Raw genomic sequence first — 19,965 nt, 5'->3', positions numbered from 1 at the left:
ATCTATCTATCTATCTATCTATCTATCTATCAGAACTTTATGAAATGTATGTATAATCATTCATCAAATTCTAACATAACGGTGATTCTAAAAAGAAAGAAATTATGTTAAATATTGAAACCGCCAGTAGGCGGCAGCGATTCGCTTTTTTATTGAGTGAGTGAGTCACTTAAATCGTTCATTCAGCCAATTCGTTCAAAAGTCAGATTAATTTAGGAAGAAAACAAACACCGATGTGAATATTTTTGTCATTGATCATTACAGACACTATTGAAAAATGAACAAACAAAACAGACGGCTGTTTTGGTAACTGGTTACAGTTACACTGATAGTTATGGCTACATTGTAATGGATTAGCTAGCTAAAATATGAGTGTATTACAAAACATTCTCATACCTCCTTCTCAGTAACTTACATGCTTTATTCTTTTTAACGGACCAGCGGTTTAATATAGTTGGCTGGGCAGCGGTTCTCTTCATTTTTGGTGCTACCCGCGCTGTCTCATTCAAACAGTACAGCTCCACTCGCGTTGTTTTGGTGAAAGAGCGAGGCGCGTTGGTTGGGCGTTACCAATCGGTTCAATGGAGGGGGAGAATATTTTTGTCTAATTTATTATGACAAACTCATATTTGAATACAAACAAAATTATTGTTACAAAATAAATGAATTCTACATATTTTTCATTTGATCTGCTGTGATTTTCATGTTGAAATATTGGGGGGGTTGTAACTGAAGCATTTGAATATTGGGGGGGTGAGCTCCCCCCCCATCCCCCCCACAAACTACGCCCCTGGTCAGAGAGAATTGTCACTAGAATGTCAATAGAATGTCTAAAGAGGACCATCAAAACCAAAAAAAAACCCCTTGTCAAACAAGCTCATGTTTTCTCGCTAAAGGGAGAAGAAGCTAACGTTACTTTTGTACAGTATCTCTTCTTTACCCATGGGTAAAACCCAAGTTTCAAAGTGAATCAGTGAAAAATAAAATTGACCATATTAATTGAAGAAGAGGAGAGTAATAATAATGATGATGATAACAATAATGCTAAATGATATCCAGTATAATATTAGATTGTGTAGTTTTGTGTCAAAAGGGCATTTGAAGCAGTGAGATTTACAAGACAAAAAGTACTACAGTATATTAACACAAATATCACAGGATATGAAATTGTATTGCATGACCCATTCTGACTTCAGTTCTCAAGCGTTTGTAAACATCTATATAAAAATATATAGAAGCAGTGTACAACTGTAGTGTATTGCTTTCTCAAACTCTGCATGCAGCCCTACTTCCCAGCTGTCAATGTTTGGGCCTGTCACATAAATCACTTTTATGTCCACTAGCAGGCATCGATGACAAAGTTACATTCAGTGTGTAGGCCGGGAGTCGAGGTAATTTCAAAGTCCTTGTTATTTCACCGTCTTTGGCCACACGGGGGTGTCAAACAATAAGATCTATGCCAAAGGGATACAAAAAAATGAAAGCAAAGAAACAGGGGTATAGAAGGATGGAAAGTAAGTGGAAAGATTTCCAAGCAGGGCACTTCATATCAAGATAATAACAAGTCTGGCAGTATAGAGGCCCTTTGTGGCTGCCACAGAGAGAAACATGCCATTAGGGCTGATGTGTGAGGCCTACAAGTCCGACAGACTATTACATCCTTAAAAGTGAGAAGTGTTGGAGGGTAAAGATCCAGTTGTTGCCCTCAGTGGACAGGGGCACAGCCTGTCTGACCGGCTGCTGTGTGCCCTCGTGCCTAGGGCGATAGTCTTTGAGCGCCTGTGTGTTCTCACAGCTTCACGGGAACGCTGAGCTTTTAGAAGGCCACATTCCCGCTGAACAGCAGTGCTAAAATATGCAGGAGTATTATGCCTGTGAATAACAGCATGTCCCCTAATTCACACAGTAAGGCAAAAACTGAAGATTGGCATCAGGCAATCTGCATTGTTTTCCTATAGCGTCAGCACTTAGTGCATTCTTGGCTCTGCGGCGTGAGGTTTGGTTCACTGCTCCCTCATTCCTCTCATACCCCCTGACAACAAAGGTCCAAGCTTGACAAATCAGACTGTTTATGCATTTCACACATGGAGAAAAAAAAACAACCAAATAATCAAAAATTTGCATCAGGACACACTGTGCTAAAACCTAGCCTTGCCTACATACTGTAGGAAGTGCATGATCGCTTCTGCATTTAGCCTGATTGTACACGGTGTACGGACATTATGAGAAAATTAAAGGTAGGCAATTTCGGAGAGGCTAGCAATAGCAAGCTAGCTTTGAAATCAAAAGACACCCCCTCCCTTCAGAGCGTCTCCAAATGACCACGCAAAGCCATAGCAGAGTTTGCAAAGCGTCACAAGAGACAGCGTTAAATTAACTCATGTTTCAAAGCACATAATAATAATGAAAGTAAACAATTTAAAGAGTGCTGACTTGTACCACCTGACTGCTGCAGATTCATTTCTGCATTGATAGTGTTGCCACAGACATGCATAAATCCAAGTCTGAGGCTGTGAACCACTCAGAGAAGAATGTCACAGGTTGCCATGTCTTAAAGGTGCCCTGGAATTAAAAACTGAATTTACCTCGGCATAGATGAATAATGACATACAGTGAGTCTCAAACACAATTGTTTTCTCATTTGTTTAAAAGGCCTCTGAAGAACAGGCGAATCTCAACATTACACCGACTGTTACGTAACAGTCGGGATCATTAATATGTATGACCCCAATATTTGCATATGCCAGCTCATGTTCAAGGCATTAGACAAGGGCAGCCACTATTATCGTCTGGGTGTGCACAGCTGAATCATCAGACTAGGTAAGCAAGCAAGATCAATAGCGAAAAATGGCAGATGGAGTGATAATAACTGACATGATCCATGATATCATGATATTTTTAGAGATATTTGTAAATTGTCTTTCTAAATGTTTCGTTAGCATGTTGCTAATGTACTGTTAAATGTGGTTAAAGTTACCATCGTTTATTACTGTACTCACGGAGACAAGGCTGTCATTATTTTCATTTTTTAAACACTTGCAGTCTGTATAATTCATAAACACAACTTCATTCTTTATAAATCTCTCAAACAGTGTGTAATGTTAGCTTTAGCCACGGAGCATTATTAAACTCATTCAGAATCAAATGTAAACATCCAAATAAACATTGTACTTACGCAATTAGACATGCTGCATGATGAACACTTTGTAAAGATCCATTTTGAGTGTTATATTAGCTGTGTGAACTTTGCTTATGCTGTTTAAGGCAAGCGCGAGCTCCGGGGGCGGGGAGCGTGAGCGTTTAAAGGGGCCACAGCCTAAATTGGCTCATATTTAATGATGTCCCAAAATAGGCATTTAAAAAAATGAATAAAAAGAATCTATGGGGTATTTTGAGCTAAAACTTCACAGGCACATTCAGGGGACACCTTAGACTTATATTACATCTTTTAAAAAGATGTTCTACGGCACCTTTTAATTAAGGTAATTATGGCATGAATGCAGCATAAGCTTGTTTTTTTGGGGGGGGTTCTGGAGGAACTGTAAAAGGTGGCTGCTGCTCAGTGATTGTCTGTCTACAACTCTGCATAGCCTCATGAAACATGCTGATGATGTGTAATGTCTGCGCGAACAGAGTGCGTGAAGGTATGCAAATATATAGGTTTACAGGCAGGTAGGACATCCTATTCATGCATTCGGACTACATGCAATGACTGTACGAATGTTTTTTGGTCCTTAGACTTCCACAGAAGATATATGTAAATTTTTTAAAGGTGCCCTAGAACCAGTTTTTACAAGATGTAATAAAAGTCTAAGGTGTCCCCTGAATGTCTCTGTGAATTTTCAGCTCAAAATACCCCATAGATTTTTTTAAATTAATTTTTTTAACTGCCTATTTTGGGCCATCTTTAACTATGCACCGATTCAGGCTGCGGCCCCTTTAAATCCATCTGCCATTTTTCACTATTGTCCTTGCTTGCTTACCTAATCTGATGATTCAGCTGTGCACAGATCCAGACATTAATGCTGCCTGCCCTTGTGTAATGCCTTGAACATGGGCTGGCATATGCAAATATCGGGGGCGTACATATTAATGATCCCGACTGTTACGTAACTGTCTGTGTTATGTTGAGATTCGCCTGTTCTTCTGAGGTCTTTTAAACAAATGAGATTTACATAAGAAGGAGGAAACAATGGTGTTTGAGACTTACTGTATGTCATTTCCATGTACTGAACTCTTGTTATTTAACTATGCCAAGGTAAATTAAATTTTTGATTCTAGGCACCTTTAATATTTCGACCTCTTCTGTGATTGATTGCTATCAGGATGTGAAAAGAGTTGCAACCAGCATAACAAAAAACACAAAACAAAAAGCACAAAATTAAATGTTGTGGAAGTGTCGCACAACAGAACAAAGCAATATTGATCCGATACACTAAAGGATGAACCTGTCATTCCAACCCAATCTCATGGCAATTCATACGTATTTCATAAGGTGGCTAATCTGTATGAATTCGTACGACCTCACTTCTACGAATTTGTACATTTTTGCTAAATTGTACATATTTTACGAGTTGCCAAATTTGTATGAATGACCTATCCCTAACCCTGCCCCTAAACCTACCCGTCACTGGGGTTTAGACAAATCACATGAATTCGTACGAGTGAGGTCAGATGAATTCATACGAATTATCCACCTTATAAAATATGTACAGATTGGTAGTGAGATAGAGTTGGTCATTCACATCATAAGATCACAGTAATAGCAAACCACAACAATCAAATCAATTCCAGATGGACAAAATCAAGTACTGGCCTACATTTTTACACTCAGATTTGCTACATCACAATAGCAAAGAAAAGACTATCGCAACTTCCTTTTCATGCCGACTTTAGAGACCTTCTACATCTCTAAGCATTAAGGTCAACCTTTTGAAATGTATTGGCTATACTGTCTTGTATAGGCTCTTTGAGAGGTGCAGACTGCTTCATAAATGTGCCATAACACTCGACAGCCCCACACACTTTAACAATCCATGTGTGTGTAACGTTATTGTGATTAAAAACGTAAGTGTCTCGCACAAATATTGAGTAAAGGGCTGCCACAACTGACCGTGTTTGAGAGCGATAAACACCATTGGAGCTTGCAGAGATGGAGATGTCATTGCTGTAAATGGGGCTGGAAAAGAACATTAGCTCATTGAGCTTCTTTCTCTATGCACACCTCCCATTCAAGACTGATGGCTCTGTCAACGGCCTCACTGACGGCACGCATCTGGCCTCATAATAGCCAAAATGGACTAATTTGGCTGTCCAAAGACATACACCCGCAAATGCACTTTTCACTGAGAATGAGGCAACTTGGCTAACCAGAGAGCTGTCAGGGGTGGTTGAATAAACATTCTTATTCAGTCTTTTAAAGTGGCAACCTGTAATATTCAAATCACTAGATAGGGCGCTATTGACAGGAAACGCACTCAATGTCAAAACCATCACATAGTCGCTCTGCATCTGGGCATGACCTCAAGACCACTGCAGGAGCTTGGAATCCTCACAACTTTCTTTTCCGAACAATGGAATGATGCAGTGTATAGTCACAAATTTCACATTCACAAATTTAAAATGGATTTATGGTTGTCTATTTAGGATACATAGGGCCAGATTTACTAAACAGGGCAAATTAACGTAAAAACGCAATTCCAAAAAAGTGCAGATGGGGCGCAAATTAACCCTTAAATCCATACCTCGGGTCTTTAGTGACCCGGGACGTCATTCACTACCCTCATCCTCGTTCATGTTTTAAAGTTAGACATCAACCTTCTTGGTATTCCTCAATCAATTCATTATAAAGAATATAACAAGAAAAAAATCATAAAATTATAAAAGAATGCCTATTTTTGTATTCATTTTTTGTAAAAATTGTATAGGGTCGCAAAAGACCCGAGGTTTGTATGAGTGTACGTATATTTTTTTCTGCACAACAATAATTGAATCTTAGATGACAGAATAAGTGCAATTCACCTTTATTCCACAAGGTGGCGATGTCTGATACACAATGCTGAAGTGACGACTCATTCAGACAGAAAACCAAATAATAAGAAAAACATGAAATGGCTCAGCGATTTACTGCAGAGCAAGTACTGAACGCAATCAAATATGACTGTAACTGTTACAGGATGAATCTGGTGAAGCTGTTAGCGATCAATATATTGATTTTGAAGAGGTTGAAAATTTATATAGTTTTGAGAATATATTTGAGATCACAAATGGGCTCATATTCGTGACCTCAAACATAAAACTACCCCATTATTTGCTGAATTTACTGGGAAATGAGCTTTGACGAGGACAGTGGTGATGGCATAAAACATCTGCTCAAACTGAGCCCTTTCAAGCTCCAAAAGGTAACAAAATACAATTTATTTTATTCTTCTGTAATTGTTCCTCTAATATCAGAGGAGTTTTATATTATCGTGACAGGTAGAGATCCTTCCAAGTTAGATATAGATCCGGGTCGATAAAGACCCGGATATGTAAGAATGATTGGCGAAACAGTCATGCATTTAAAGGTTAAAGAACACAGACGCAGGCAGATTTCCATAAGGATCAAGGCAATCTACCAAGAGCAGTGCAAATTAGCCTATGGTTTCAGACAGGTTTTTTTGGCGGTAAATAATGGTGCGAATACCAGTTAATTGACTAGAGCAAACCTTAGTAATCACCCTGCATGATTGATTTAGACACACTCCTACCATAAATTTTTCATCTGAAAGCGAAACATCCGCAAAAATAACTGTCCACACTTTTTCAGTGCTAATTTTATTTTTTCAACATTTTTTTTTTCAATTTCCATAATTTCCATTACATCAAAATATATTTTAAGATGTGATGAAAATGACATTTGTTGGTTTAGAAAAATGACTTCTGAAAACATCAGATTTCTCCTGTAATGTTTGTGTGTCCACAGTTTGACAATGATTGAAGACAAATAAACAAGTGAAGCTGAGAAGTGTGTTCATTTTCTAAAAGTCACTAAAAGTGCCCTATAATTAAATAAACACCCTTAAACTTTCAGTCAAATCATGCACAAAAACTTGACTGAAAAACAAACCTGACTTCTGGAAATGAGCCACAAGATTAATTTTTTTTCTTCCCAGTGCTAAATGCTGACGGCGCATTTAAGAGTGTTTACTGTTGTACTGGCGTTCGCTGTGAGCAATGGATACAACTTTCCTAAAGCAAATTCTGCCAGAATCCATCAAGAGCAAAGGTTACACTGTTAATTTTATTTCTGCATTGAGAAAGCTTGTCTCCAGCACAAACGGAACGATATTGCCTTCTAGAATAATTTCCGTTTTCGAGTTCAATATCTTGATGTGTCACTCACTGTCTGACAGTTAAGATTGCGGTGGGAGGAATCTGTGCTGCTAAACTTATGAATCTATATGCACATATTTCCTGGAGAAGATGTTACTGTTTTTTAATGTTTTCTGATGGTGCGTGTTGTCATCTGACTTTGATACTTCTTACAGAAATGAAAATAACAACAACAACAAAAAAGGAAGCCACAGCTTTTCTGTTCACAAAAGAAATGACGTATCAATAAAGGAGTCATGGATGGATCTAAGTATCCATTACCCGAATGAGGAAGAAAATTGAACAATGATGAAAATGTGGAGAATAATTTAGTTTCTTTGTGGTGGAGAGCTATTGCCTCTGTGAAATTTACTGGCATGTGAACTTCAAAACACAGATGCAGTTTCCTCTTAAAGACCTCAAATGGCTGAGCAGCATTTGCCGGAGGGAGGATGTGATTAGGTTAAAGAGTGGCGCCAGCTTCAATGGCATTGCTCGCTTCTTTAAAATGCACAACCATGCATTGTGGTCTGACAAACTGCACTCGGACTCTGCCTTAATATAGCATGAGGGGTTTAAGGAGTGGACCATACTGAGCAATGTCAGCAGAGATTCATTTGATGGGAATGTAGAAAGATTTGAATTCTGTGCCAGTCGGCATGAACATCATGAGTCATCAAGTTTGTCCTTACAAAATAAATGTCCAACCCTATGCAACAATAATAATGATTTTATATTATTATTAGGCTATATGTAATACACGTCAATGCCACGAGACATAACAAACAATTCCCTAAAATGCTTGTTTAAATAGATGGATACATACAGTACATTTTTGACAGGACAAAGTGATACTTGCAATCGTAATGCAACAAGGAATGTATCTGTAATACACTATATCAGAAAAAGGCTATTGAGGTATTTTTGCAGGCAATAAACGAGCCTGCACGGGAAAAGGAAATAAACAATAATGAATAAATAAATAAACACTTGTGCCTACCTTACAGACTTGCACTCCTAAGTGAACCATTCATTCAAATCAATTTGTTGATTCAGAAACCTCGGTTATTTCAGGAACAAAACATTTTGCTTAGATGTGCAAAGGTGCTTTGTTTGGAAATATTTTCATTGAAGGGGCAAAAAAAAAAGAAAAAGACAATATGTGTCTAAAATGTAAGTTACTTTTTTTCCTCCCCATACATTTTTTTTCATTTTGATGGCATTTTTGCCACAAGCCCTCGATAATTTCAGTCCCTGGTTAGCATAAAGAGGAATCGAATAGTCGACTTTTGAGAAAGTAAACTAGGTAAAAATTTAATTTTTAAATAAGAGAAAGCTCGCAGTCAATAAAAACATACATGTTATACAGTATATGAGAAAATTAAATCAACTCAATGTTTCAAAATATGACATAAAAAAAAAGTATATAAATCACAAATTTTTGCAAAGCAGCATACAGCGACACCGGCGATTAAAGTTACAGCAGGAGACAGCATTTCTCATGCCTCCCTTGAACCTATTGAGTTTTAACAGACCCACTAAAGTGTGCTATGGATTTGGTGGGTGGTAATTGAGTTATGAGGTAATTATGCTAATGGAGAATAGTCATATGAGAGCAATGCCTCCTTTGCACTGTGATTGTCTGTACATGTGACAAATCCCACCTCTTGTTTTCAGGCATAGCCTGAATTAACAAATAATGGTGTTAATGGAAAGACTAATTAAAAAGTAAGCAAACAACTCACCCACTTGACATCACCACTTTATGTCATGTCAAAATATACTATAATGATTAGAAAACACTTGTGAGGGTTTTTTTTTTTTTTTTTTTTTTTTTTTTTGTGAGCAATCAGCTTAGTGAAATTATCGGTGACCATCATGACACATGCAGTGTTTACTAAGCTTTCATGATGCTAAAATAAGTTTAATTAAAAAGAACAGCTGAACATCAGTTCACAAACAAAAAATTAATCTAATCTAAAATTTGTTACTGGTATAGTTATTATTTTGAAATAAATGCAAAAAAAAAAAAAAATGCTTAAAAGTAACGGAGTGACTATTTACACTAATGCAAATAGAGTACCTCAGGGAAGACGCGTTTAGCAAAACCCGGAAGCGAGTTAGCATTTTAGGGCTTCCGGTTCCAACGCCGTAAAGTCAATGTTTTTTTTTAATGGATTTTTGCTAAATCACCTGAAATAAGGTCTGTGGTTGACAAAGCCTCTAAATATTTTCACGTTTTGATCTACATAAAACACACCAATTATAACCCGCTTGTGATTTTTTAAACCTTTACTGTGTATTAAAAACGGCGGTTGCTAACAAATTGCTTGGCGGACTTTAGACGTCATCATGACAAACAGGACATTTGGACAGCATTTCTCATGAAAAAAGTGGATAAGTATTCATACACTGCACAGATCATAATCAGCGAACATGTTTTTAAATAACGTTGTTTTTTAAATACAGTTTGAGGAAGCTTGGTGGTGATGACGTTGATCCGTGACCATGGTGTGCTGCAGTCCGTTTATAGCCTACTGTTAGCTTTTTATATCTGACGACTTTATTTAGGCTTCAAAATGTATTTATGTTGTTTATGTTGCAAAACGTGTAAGTGTCATAACCCTTTGTTAAACACAGAGCTTATTTTCTGCGATTTTCCAAAAGTCTATGGGAAAAATGAATAGGCTTTCAACCGTGCGCCGCTAACTTCCGGGTTGGCCTACAAAAATGCGTCATCCCTGAGATACTCTATAGTCTCCCTTGTTGGCAAACGCTATTTACACTAGCTCCACCCACCAATGTCTCTTTGGACCACTCAAGTTTATATATATTTTTATATCAGATTGCAAAGGCTTAGTTTAATTTTACTGCACAGTTATGTTTTCTGGAGGTGTACAGGAATTTTTATTTTCTGTGACATTGCAGAGGTTTATTTTTAATTTTAATTCAAGTTACCTGTTGTAAAGTTTCATTTTTTTCACTTGAAATAAATATTTCTATGTTCTGTATCCTTTAAATATCCTTTATAAAAGCTTCATGAGGCATAAATAGTCCTCACTGAGTAACTGTCTAAATAAAAAGATGCATAAATTTACATTTAAATCATTTATTAATCATTTACTTACACTTTCTAAATGATCTTATGAACCACTGACAACTCCTAAATAACTGGTTTTTAAATAATATAATACATAATTTAGAAATGATAAATTTATCATTAATAAAGTATGAAAATGCAATTATTAAACACATTATAGATATGCTTATAAATCAAGAATAAATCATTTATAGCTGTATTTATAAACTACTTATTTATGTCTATTAATGCTTTATAAATGATGAATTGACTGTTTACTAATGCTTAACTAATGCTTCATAGCGTGCAGTTATTATAAAGTGTTACCCATAAGGACATCTGTTTTCAACATTGATTATAAGAAATCAGCATATAAGAATGATTTCTGAAGGGTAAATGTGACACTAATGGCTGCTAAAATCTTTCCCATCACAGGAATAAATAACATTTAAAAATATATTAAAACAGAAAAAAAATTTGATCATATTTCACAATATTTCTGTTTTTCTTCATTTGAGCAAATAAATGAAGCCTTTGTGCACTTCTTTCAAAAACATTAAAACATTTCAGCGACCCCAAATGTTTGAACAGTGATATTATCTTTTTTTTAAGAAGTATTTTTATGCTCTATTTCTTTAAAATAATTGCCACCTAAATGCGATGACATTTAAGTGTTCTGTAGTATCCAAATACTCTTTGGGCCACTATAAGAACAATTTTTCTTTAGATAATGAGTCCCACAGTCCAGCACAATAGTAAGCAAAGCTGGCCAGATCTTATCCATGCAATAAAAGAGCCTGAATCAAATAGTGCCAGTGTAACGTACCAACTTCATATAAATGCACTTCTGCAATGTTCCCAGAAAACATCTCTTCCCCCACTGGGACAGTATAGCACTAAATTTGTAGGCAGGGTGGCAGAGTTGATCTATTTCTGCTTGCAGAAACTCAAATGCAAGAGGGGGTGGAAAGAAAGAACAAGTGTGTGAGACAGAAAGAGACCAAAGTATCCGTTTCTTGCTCTAATCTATTTCAACTTGGTTAATGTGGCTTGATAATGATCAAACAGAATATGACTTCCTTGCAATAAATGGCCCCCGCAGCCACCAGTTGGCCATGGCATTTGGCGCAACCGACGCTTCTAAACGATTTATTCCACTGCCATCCAATAACTAATGGTAGCTGTCATCTGTAAAAGACCAATGATGGGAACATAGGCATTTGATAACCATATCATTAAAACACATATGGAACATCAATGCGTGGAGGCTACAGGGGAAGTTGTCAGTCGGCAGTGGCGGGAGTGGATGTAATCGTAGCTCTAATTGTCTTCTTCCACACGCAACCCACTAAACCACCAGTATTTATGTATCACCAAGAACATATTTTTCCAGTACTGGCTGACAGAACAGAGGGAGATGTAACAAACCACTGGGCAGACATGTTTGCAGGGTTTGTCTAAATGACTGGGAGCTTTTCTCCTACTGAATCTGTCTTCATTTTGAGGAAAGGACCCTTTCTGAGCCCTCCATTAATGCCAATTTTACCTTGCTGCCTCACAGGGGTTTCCCAGCAGTCGATACGCCATAGCCTTTTGAAGGTAGTTCTGAAAACGAATGGGGTTTAGCTGGATACTCCTGCAAATCAAGAGGAGAGAGATGGGGAAAAATGTAAAATCATGTTTCCAGGAACAATTTGCAACCAGACTACATCTAGATCAATCATATCCCATAATGGGATTTATGAATAAATAAATAAATAAAATAAATAATAAATGTAAGACACTGATGTCCATTAGCAAAAAAAAAAAATCCCCTCAGAATGTTGTTCCTATTTTAAGTCATTTAAAATGCATGAGATGGATGGCATATTCTGAATGATGATGAAACAGAATTAAAAAATAAAGGAATACACTTCAACAAAAAAAAAATATATATATAACATCAGTCAGAATGGAGTTTTGAAGTTTAATTTGAATGAAAAACATAGTAAGTAACAAAAGCCAACAACAGTAATGTCAATCAATCAAGGGCATAGAATTTAATAGGGGTGCTTAGGACATGTTTCTATCAATATCCAGCAACTACTGAATTGTCCCTAGCAACAAACAACTGTCCCGATGAAACAATTAAATTAACTACTGTTGTCTGTCAGTGTCTTGTTTTTTTTTTTTTAAACCTTTCCTATGCCCCATGGCGCTTTGTGTGAATTATGGGTGTAACTTCTGTTAAAGGTGCCTTAGAATGAAAAATTGAATTTACCTTGGCATAGTTGAATAACAAGAGTTAAGTACGGAAATGACATACAGTGAGTTTCAAACACAATTGTTTTCTCATTTGTTTAAAAGACCTCTGAAGAACAGGCAAATCTCAACATTACACCGACTGTTACGTAACAGTCGGGATCATTAATATGTACGCCCCCAATATTTGCATATGCCAGCTAATGTTCAAGGCATTAGACAAGGGCAGGCAGTATTAATGTCTGGATCTGTGCACAGCCGAATCAACAGACTAAGTAAGCAAGCAAGAACAATAGCGAAAAATGGCAGATGGAGCAATAATAACTGACATGATCCATGATTACATGATATTTTTAGTGATATTTGTAAATTGTCTTTCTAAATGTTTCGTTAGCATGTTGCTAATGTACTGTTAAATGTGGTTAAAGTTACCATCGTTTATTACTGTACTCACGGAGACAAGAGAGCTGTCGCTATTTTAATTTTTAAACACTTGCAGTCTGTATGATTCATAAACACAACTCCATTTGAGGGTTATATTAGCTGTGTGAACTTTGTAAATGCACTGTATTATAGTCGAGAGCTCGGAGGGCAGGGAGCGTGAGATTTTAAGGGGCCGCAGCCTGAATCGTTGCATAGTTAATGATGCCCCAAAATAGGCAGTTAAAAAAATTCATTAACAAAAATTTATGAGGTATTTTGAGCTGAAACTTCACAGACACATTCAGGGGACACCTTAGACTTATGTTACATCTTGTAAAAACTGGTTCTAGGGTACCTTTAAGCTGTAAACAGTCAGTGAAAGGTTCGCTCTTTGAAAGCAATAATATGTTTTTTTAAAAACTGGGTACAGTGAGATGACATTATTCTACTCACCCTTCAACCAACAAACATTAAAAGAACATTTAAAGTCCCCCTGAAATCAAAATTTAAGTTTCTTAGCTTTTAGTATAAAGGGGGTCGCACACCGGATGCGTAGCTCGGCGCCGCGCAGCGTCGCGCCACGTCTTTAAAATTCGAACGCATTGTTTTCTATTAGAGTACGCACACCGGCGGCGACATTCGGCGCCTGTCCGCGGTGCCCAGCAACGACTCAGGAAGTTGTTTAAAATCCTGCCGAGCCACAGAGCGCCATGTACATTTAACGTTTTATGTTATATGTATATTATATTTCTCTCAAATCGTCGTTAATGTACATACTGACTTCACCCTGTGCTGCAAGATACATCAGTTTCACATTCTTAGTTTAACAGCTTGAATAAAGTCTAAAAATGTATAATAAACGTAGCATTTTCTTTCCTTTTGCTTTGTTGTGCCATTTTTCCATGTACACTAACCTCAGTGCGAAATATTAAAGCATAGGCATGTAACGTTTCCCTGTTGATGTAAAACACTCCCATTGTGCAGCTCTTCTATCAGGAGTCGAGTCAAAATTGAGCTCGCGCGTATATAATGTGCGCGGCCGGTGTGCGATACCTGTGAGTTGTCAGGGACGCGACGCTGCGCTGCGCCAAGCTTCGCGGCCGGTGTGCGACCCCCTTAAATATGTTGTTTTGAATAAGTAATAATATAATGGTTATGAATAAGCCGGTGTGTTCCAAAACAATGACAAAATTCGCATTTAGGAGATATAAGCATCCAAAACTTAGTCTCTCACTTCTGCTAAAATGGATCACAGATTTTCATGACATCACATCGCACTTCAGTTTCTCATCAAATCTTCTGTCCAATCAAATACTCTCTAGAATCTGAAGTCCAGCCTCCTCCTACACTCTTACCGTGCGTTCGCATTGCCGCTGGCGAGAGCGTCAAAGTGACAGGAAGTCATTCATCTTCAATGTGAGCCAGTGGCGAGCTCCGGCGAGAGCAGCGCGGCGTGTCTTGGACGGTGATAGCATCGAGGAGAGTTGAAGTCAGGTCAACTTTGTGGTAATGAGCTATGACGCTCCGATTCCGATTGGTTGCCACAACTTGTCATTTACTTTGACCCTACCGTCGGCGGCGGTTTGAACGCAAAGTACAGCGTTGTTGGCAGGGCAGCCAAAGCTAATTTTGATGCTCTCGCCGGTGGCGGTGTGAACAAACAGTAACAGATGCTGAAGCCTCGGCTGAAATCTGTCATTTGCTCACACATTTACTAGTTTTTACATGGTGAATTGAACATAGTGCACTATATAGAGAATAGGGAACGATTCAGACAGTGTAAATAAGCTTTCCTTTGACGTGAATGAAGTCCGTTTTCATGTTAGTGTCACATGAACTGCCCCAACGCGAGCACAGTCTGCTCTGGCCCAGGGACACGAGAGCACAGAGAGGATCATATGCGCGAGTCGGCACAGACCACAAAAGGTATCGGACCCATTTGAATTCTGCACAGAATGCTGTATATAAGCGATATAAAGGACATAATGAGGATAAACGGTTAGAGAATAGAAGGAAACAGAGGTTTTACAGAGTCTAACAAGTCTAGCGAGCTGTAACATAAAAGAAACGCTATTCGCTATTCAAAAAAGGGGCGGGGCTGTTCGATATATCACCCTGTCTTCCGGTTTCAGTTGAAATTACGTCAACACATTGAATAATGCTGCGCGTTCCAACACTCTTCAGTGGGCCTTTAAAAGTGTAAAAGCATCAACAAGGTACTTTCAACAGGCCGTGAAAAAGCGTGATTCTTTCCACAGCAATAACGGACGGGTTAAATAGAACTATAATTATATATATCTGTATTATGTAATATACGTTGCCTTAATAAAAAATGTTTATGAACTTCAACATTGCGTGATACTATTTCAAAGTGATTTCCATCATTTTTACAGATAATAAATTGTATTTACCTTTGAAAACAAACCTGGAAAGAGACGTGAGGCTTTGAGGAGAAAAACGTCTCGGTTACGTATGTAACTCTCGTTCCCTGAAGGAGGGAACGGAGACGTACGTCGAACGTGACCGACTGAAAGGGAACAAAAGATATATTTGTGCATTCCAGTAAATTATTAATGGGATATATATTATAAATTATATCAGGAGAACAGACCAAAAATGTGCAGTATATGTTGTCCTTTTTCGTACTATTACATAGTTACATGCAGAGGGACAAAAGAAAATAATCACGAGGATAGAAAGCAGAATAAGCTTTATATGGCGGAAAAAGTCCCATCTTCTAAATAAAAGAGCCTGCCTTTACATGCACATGAACTTTAATTACATCCCATTGTTAATCTGTAGGGTTTAATATAGAATTGGTCCACCCTTTGCAGCTATAACAGCCTCAACTCTTCTGGAAAGGCTTTCCACAAGGTTTAGGAATGTGTTTATGGGAATTTTGGACCATTCTTCTAGAAGTGCATTTGTGAGGTCAGGCAGTGATGTTGGCAAGAAGGCCTGGCTCACAGTCTCCACTCTAATTTATCCCAAAGGTGTTCTATCGGGTTGAGGTCAGGACTCTGTGCAGGCCAGTCAAGTTCCTCCACAGCAATCTCGCTCATCCATGTCTTTATGGATAAAAGTTGGACAAAGTTGGGAGCATGAAATTGTCCAAAATGTCTTGGTATGCTGAATCATTAAGAGTTCCTTTCACTGAAACTAAGGGGTCAAGCCCAACCCCTGAAAAACAACCCCACACCATAATCCCCCCTCCACCAAACTTTACACTTGGCACAATGCAGTCAGGCAAGTACCGTTCTTCTGGAAACCCAGACTCGTCCTTCGGATTGCTAGACAGAGAAGCATGATTCATCACTCCAGAGAACACGTCTCCACGGCTCTAGAGTCCAGTGGTGGTGTGGTACACCACTGCATCCACTGGGCTTCACTGAGCTCCAGAGGCCGACCCATTCTTTCATTGTAGAAGCAGTCTGCATGCCTAGGAACACTTGAATTCAATGATTTGGAGGGGTGTCCCAATACTTTTGGCAATATAGTGTATCTACAAAATTAACAATCACACTGAATGTGGTTTATCTGTCAGTCAGATGCACGCAAAAGATTTGCTCTTTACTACAGCAACCGTAATGTCCCAAAGTGTCATTTTTAATGCTAAAATAATGTCGCATGCATCACTTTTATGTCCTCACCAATGTCATAATCAAACCAATGCCCTTGCAATCAATCAAGAATGGCACCGCAAACAACAACCAAAAACATAAGTGTTCTAAACGCTTCATGTCCTGATCAGCCGTTCACCGTTAAGGAACAAACAAATGGTATTTCCTCACTATTCATTAAATTCTGAGACATCTCTGACAGGTGTGCCATGCAGTGAGAGACAGACAGACAGGAAGACAGGCGTAGAGACCTCAGTGAAGCAGCGACACCTCCTTAAAAAAAGGGAAAATGGAAAAAGAAAAAAAAAAACAGCTGCCTGCCAGCGATCATAGCCAACTTTGAAGCTCCATTAATTGCCGTTCCGTCATCACTTGTCGCAACATGCGGGGTGTTACTTTGCACACACGCTCTCTTTCACTCAGCCTTTTAATGCTTAGTGAAATTAACTGCATGTTCATTGTGCTTTACATGTGCTGGTTACAGCCGAGGTCGCTGGTAATTGAAGAGCCGGCGCCGTATGTTTGACGAGGCAGATGAATTGCCACGGCGCTTCCTCCAGACAGAGACAGAGTGTGAAAAAAGCCAGGCCTTACTCATTCTCTGGCCAAGACTTTCTCTCTGTTATCTATTTCCTTAATAATTTACAGAGCTGAAACATCACAGTTATTAAACTAGAGCCCCATTAACCTGTAAAAACTGGATTTTCTTCTTCTTTGTGCTCCATAACCGTCTGAATGTCAGAATATGACACTTTAAAACAGCCAACCCAGTTAATGACTTGGTCCTTATTGCAACATATTCTGGTCAAGAAAGTCAATTTAAACAAGACGGGGCCATCTTCAAAAGATTTTTTTAACCATTTGAACAGATTAAAAAAATCCTGCACACCATCAATACTTGCACATGTATCAAAATAGCTTTAGCATAGCATTCACAATGTTTTAATCCCATGACCCTCATCAGGCAATATACAAACAAATAATTCAAACATAAATCTTGTGTAAAATCAACACATGACCAATCACTGCAATGATCCATCATTACCAATCACAATCAGTGATGTAATACATCATTGTATCCGAATCATCATATAAAAGGGTTACACCAAAAATGTACATATTACATAAACAAATAAAAAGAGACAAAAAAGGGAACATCACAAATAGTCACTTTGTAGCATCACATTGAACAATGCTCCATTGTTCATACCAATAGGTGAAAAGTCTGAAGAATAACAATCCAAAATATCTCACATCTCTGTAAAAGCATTTCTATATCAACCACACAACCGCACATTCACTTTTTCAATACCACAAAAACATAAGGAGGAAACATTAACAGGATAATTAACATCTTTTCTTCTAATAGTATTCTTATATTCACCAACTCCTTGTTTTAGTTGGCATGTTTTCCCAACAATAGACAACATGAGTGGGAGCACAAGTAATGACAGAATTATATATATATATATATATATATATATATATATATATATATATATATATATATATATATATATATATATATATATGTGTGTGTTTCTAGCCTATGGAGGGTATGCATAGACTTCACTTTCCTGCCGAAACGTGCTCCCTCAGCTGGACTGAGTGGCAAAAGAACCTGCTGGATGACTGGATTTAATAGAGGAAACTGCGAAAACGCGAGTAAAACTAACGATTACACTAAAGGTTGAGCTCGAAAGTGTTCCTTACGACATGTCAAAGAAACGTACTCGGTTACTAACGTAACCTCGGTTCCCTGAGATACGGAACGAGTACTGCGTATGGGGAAAAGTCTCCCTTTTTCCCCGTCACTGAAGCCTTTTTCAATAACGCAGTGTAACTGCATCGTCATTGGTTCACTCATAGACAAGTTGTTGAACCAATGACGGCGCGGCATAGCTGCGCGACCTATGGCGAGAGAGCGCGCAAACTTTCCCGCCGAAATGGGCGGGGCAAAGGGCTATATAAGCAGGCGTTTCGCCATAGGATTTCAGGCCAATCGACTGAAGCGACGACACTGAAGCCGCAGCCTCGTGGCACGGCAAGTAACGCAGTACTCGTTCCGTATCTCAGGGAACCGAGGTTACGTTAGTAACCGAGTACGTTCCCTTTCGATACTTCACTCGTACTGCGTATGGGGAACGAATTCAACCGCGCCGTGCCACGGCAGGGAACGACATAACTTGCTTTGGACACCGAAGGGGGACCAAGAGAACAAGTAGGAAGGCAAAGCCGTCGTAAACCCTTGTTACACTACAAGGAGGAGATAACTCCTGACCGGTGAGAGGTGGAACTTGAAGAGGCCACCTAGTTACACTGAGAGGACCCGGGCTTGTAAGGCCGGAACGTCCAGATGATAAAATCTGATAAAAGTGGACGGCGAGGACCAGCCGGCCGCCTCACAGATGTCTTTAATGGAAACTCCATTAGACCAAGCCCGGGAGGAAGCCATTCCTCTAGTGGAATGGGCCCTAACTCCTAAGGGGCATTGCATGTCCAAGGAGGAGTAACAGAGATTAATTGCGTCGACTATCCAACGCGAGAGACGTTGTTTTGAGACCGAGGACCCCTTGGTGCGGCCACCAAAACAGACAAAGAGCTGATCCGACTGCCTGAAAGGCTGCGATCGCTCTACATAGGTCCTCAATGCCCTGACAGGGCAGAGTAACTCCAGCTCCTGTTCATCCGTGGAGGGAGGAAGAGCAGAGAGCGAAATGACCTGGGCTCTAAACGGAGTAGAGAGCACTTTGGGAACGTAGCCATGTCTAGGTTTCAGCACGACTTTAGAGTCGTTAGGCCCAAATTCGAGGCAAGCAGGGCTCACAGAGAGGGCCTGCAAGTCGCCAACGCGTTTGACCGATGCTAGTGCAAGTAGCAGAGCGGTTTTCAGGGTTAATGGCCTGAGGTCAACTGAACTCAGCGGCTCAAAGGGGGTACCTTTGAGAGCCCTAAGGACCAAGGAAAGGTCCCAAGTGGGAACAGTAAGGGGATGAGGAGGATTTAACCGCCTAGAACCCCTTAGGAAACGAACCACAAGGCTGTTTCGACCCACTGACTGGCCAGCGATAGGAGCATGAAACGCTGAGATGGCTGCTACGTATACCTTGAGCGTTGAGGGGACGCGCCCCAGATCCAAACGCTCCTGTAAGAAGGACAGTATCGGAGACATTCTACGGGATCTATGTTGCGTGTGGAACACCAATCAACAAAGACCAACCATTTCTGGGCGTAGAGGCGTCTCGTGGA

General features: G+C 39.1%; 1 protein-coding gene across 1 annotated transcript in view; it reads right to left on the bottom strand.

Annotated features, from left to right (window-relative positions):
* The window catches only part of LOC137021260 (spermatogenesis-associated protein 16-like), an 83,495-nt gene that overhangs the window by 40,439 nt on the left and 23,091 nt on the right, over nucleotides 1–19,965 (bottom strand). Inside the window, exon 3 of the mRNA XM_067387540.1 lies at nucleotides 11,979–12,068. Within this exon, the coding sequence (XP_067243641.1) occupies nucleotides 11,979–12,068 (90 nt within the window). The remainder of the gene's footprint in view (nucleotides 1–11,978; nucleotides 12,069–19,965) is intronic.

This window comes from Chanodichthys erythropterus, chromosome 6 (assembly GCF_024489055.1).
Source record: "Chanodichthys erythropterus isolate Z2021 chromosome 6, ASM2448905v1, whole genome shotgun sequence".
Taxonomy (NCBI): Eukaryota; Metazoa; Chordata; class Actinopteri; order Cypriniformes; family Xenocyprididae; genus Chanodichthys; species Chanodichthys erythropterus.
This window is presented reverse-complemented; position numbering and strand designations above follow the sequence as displayed.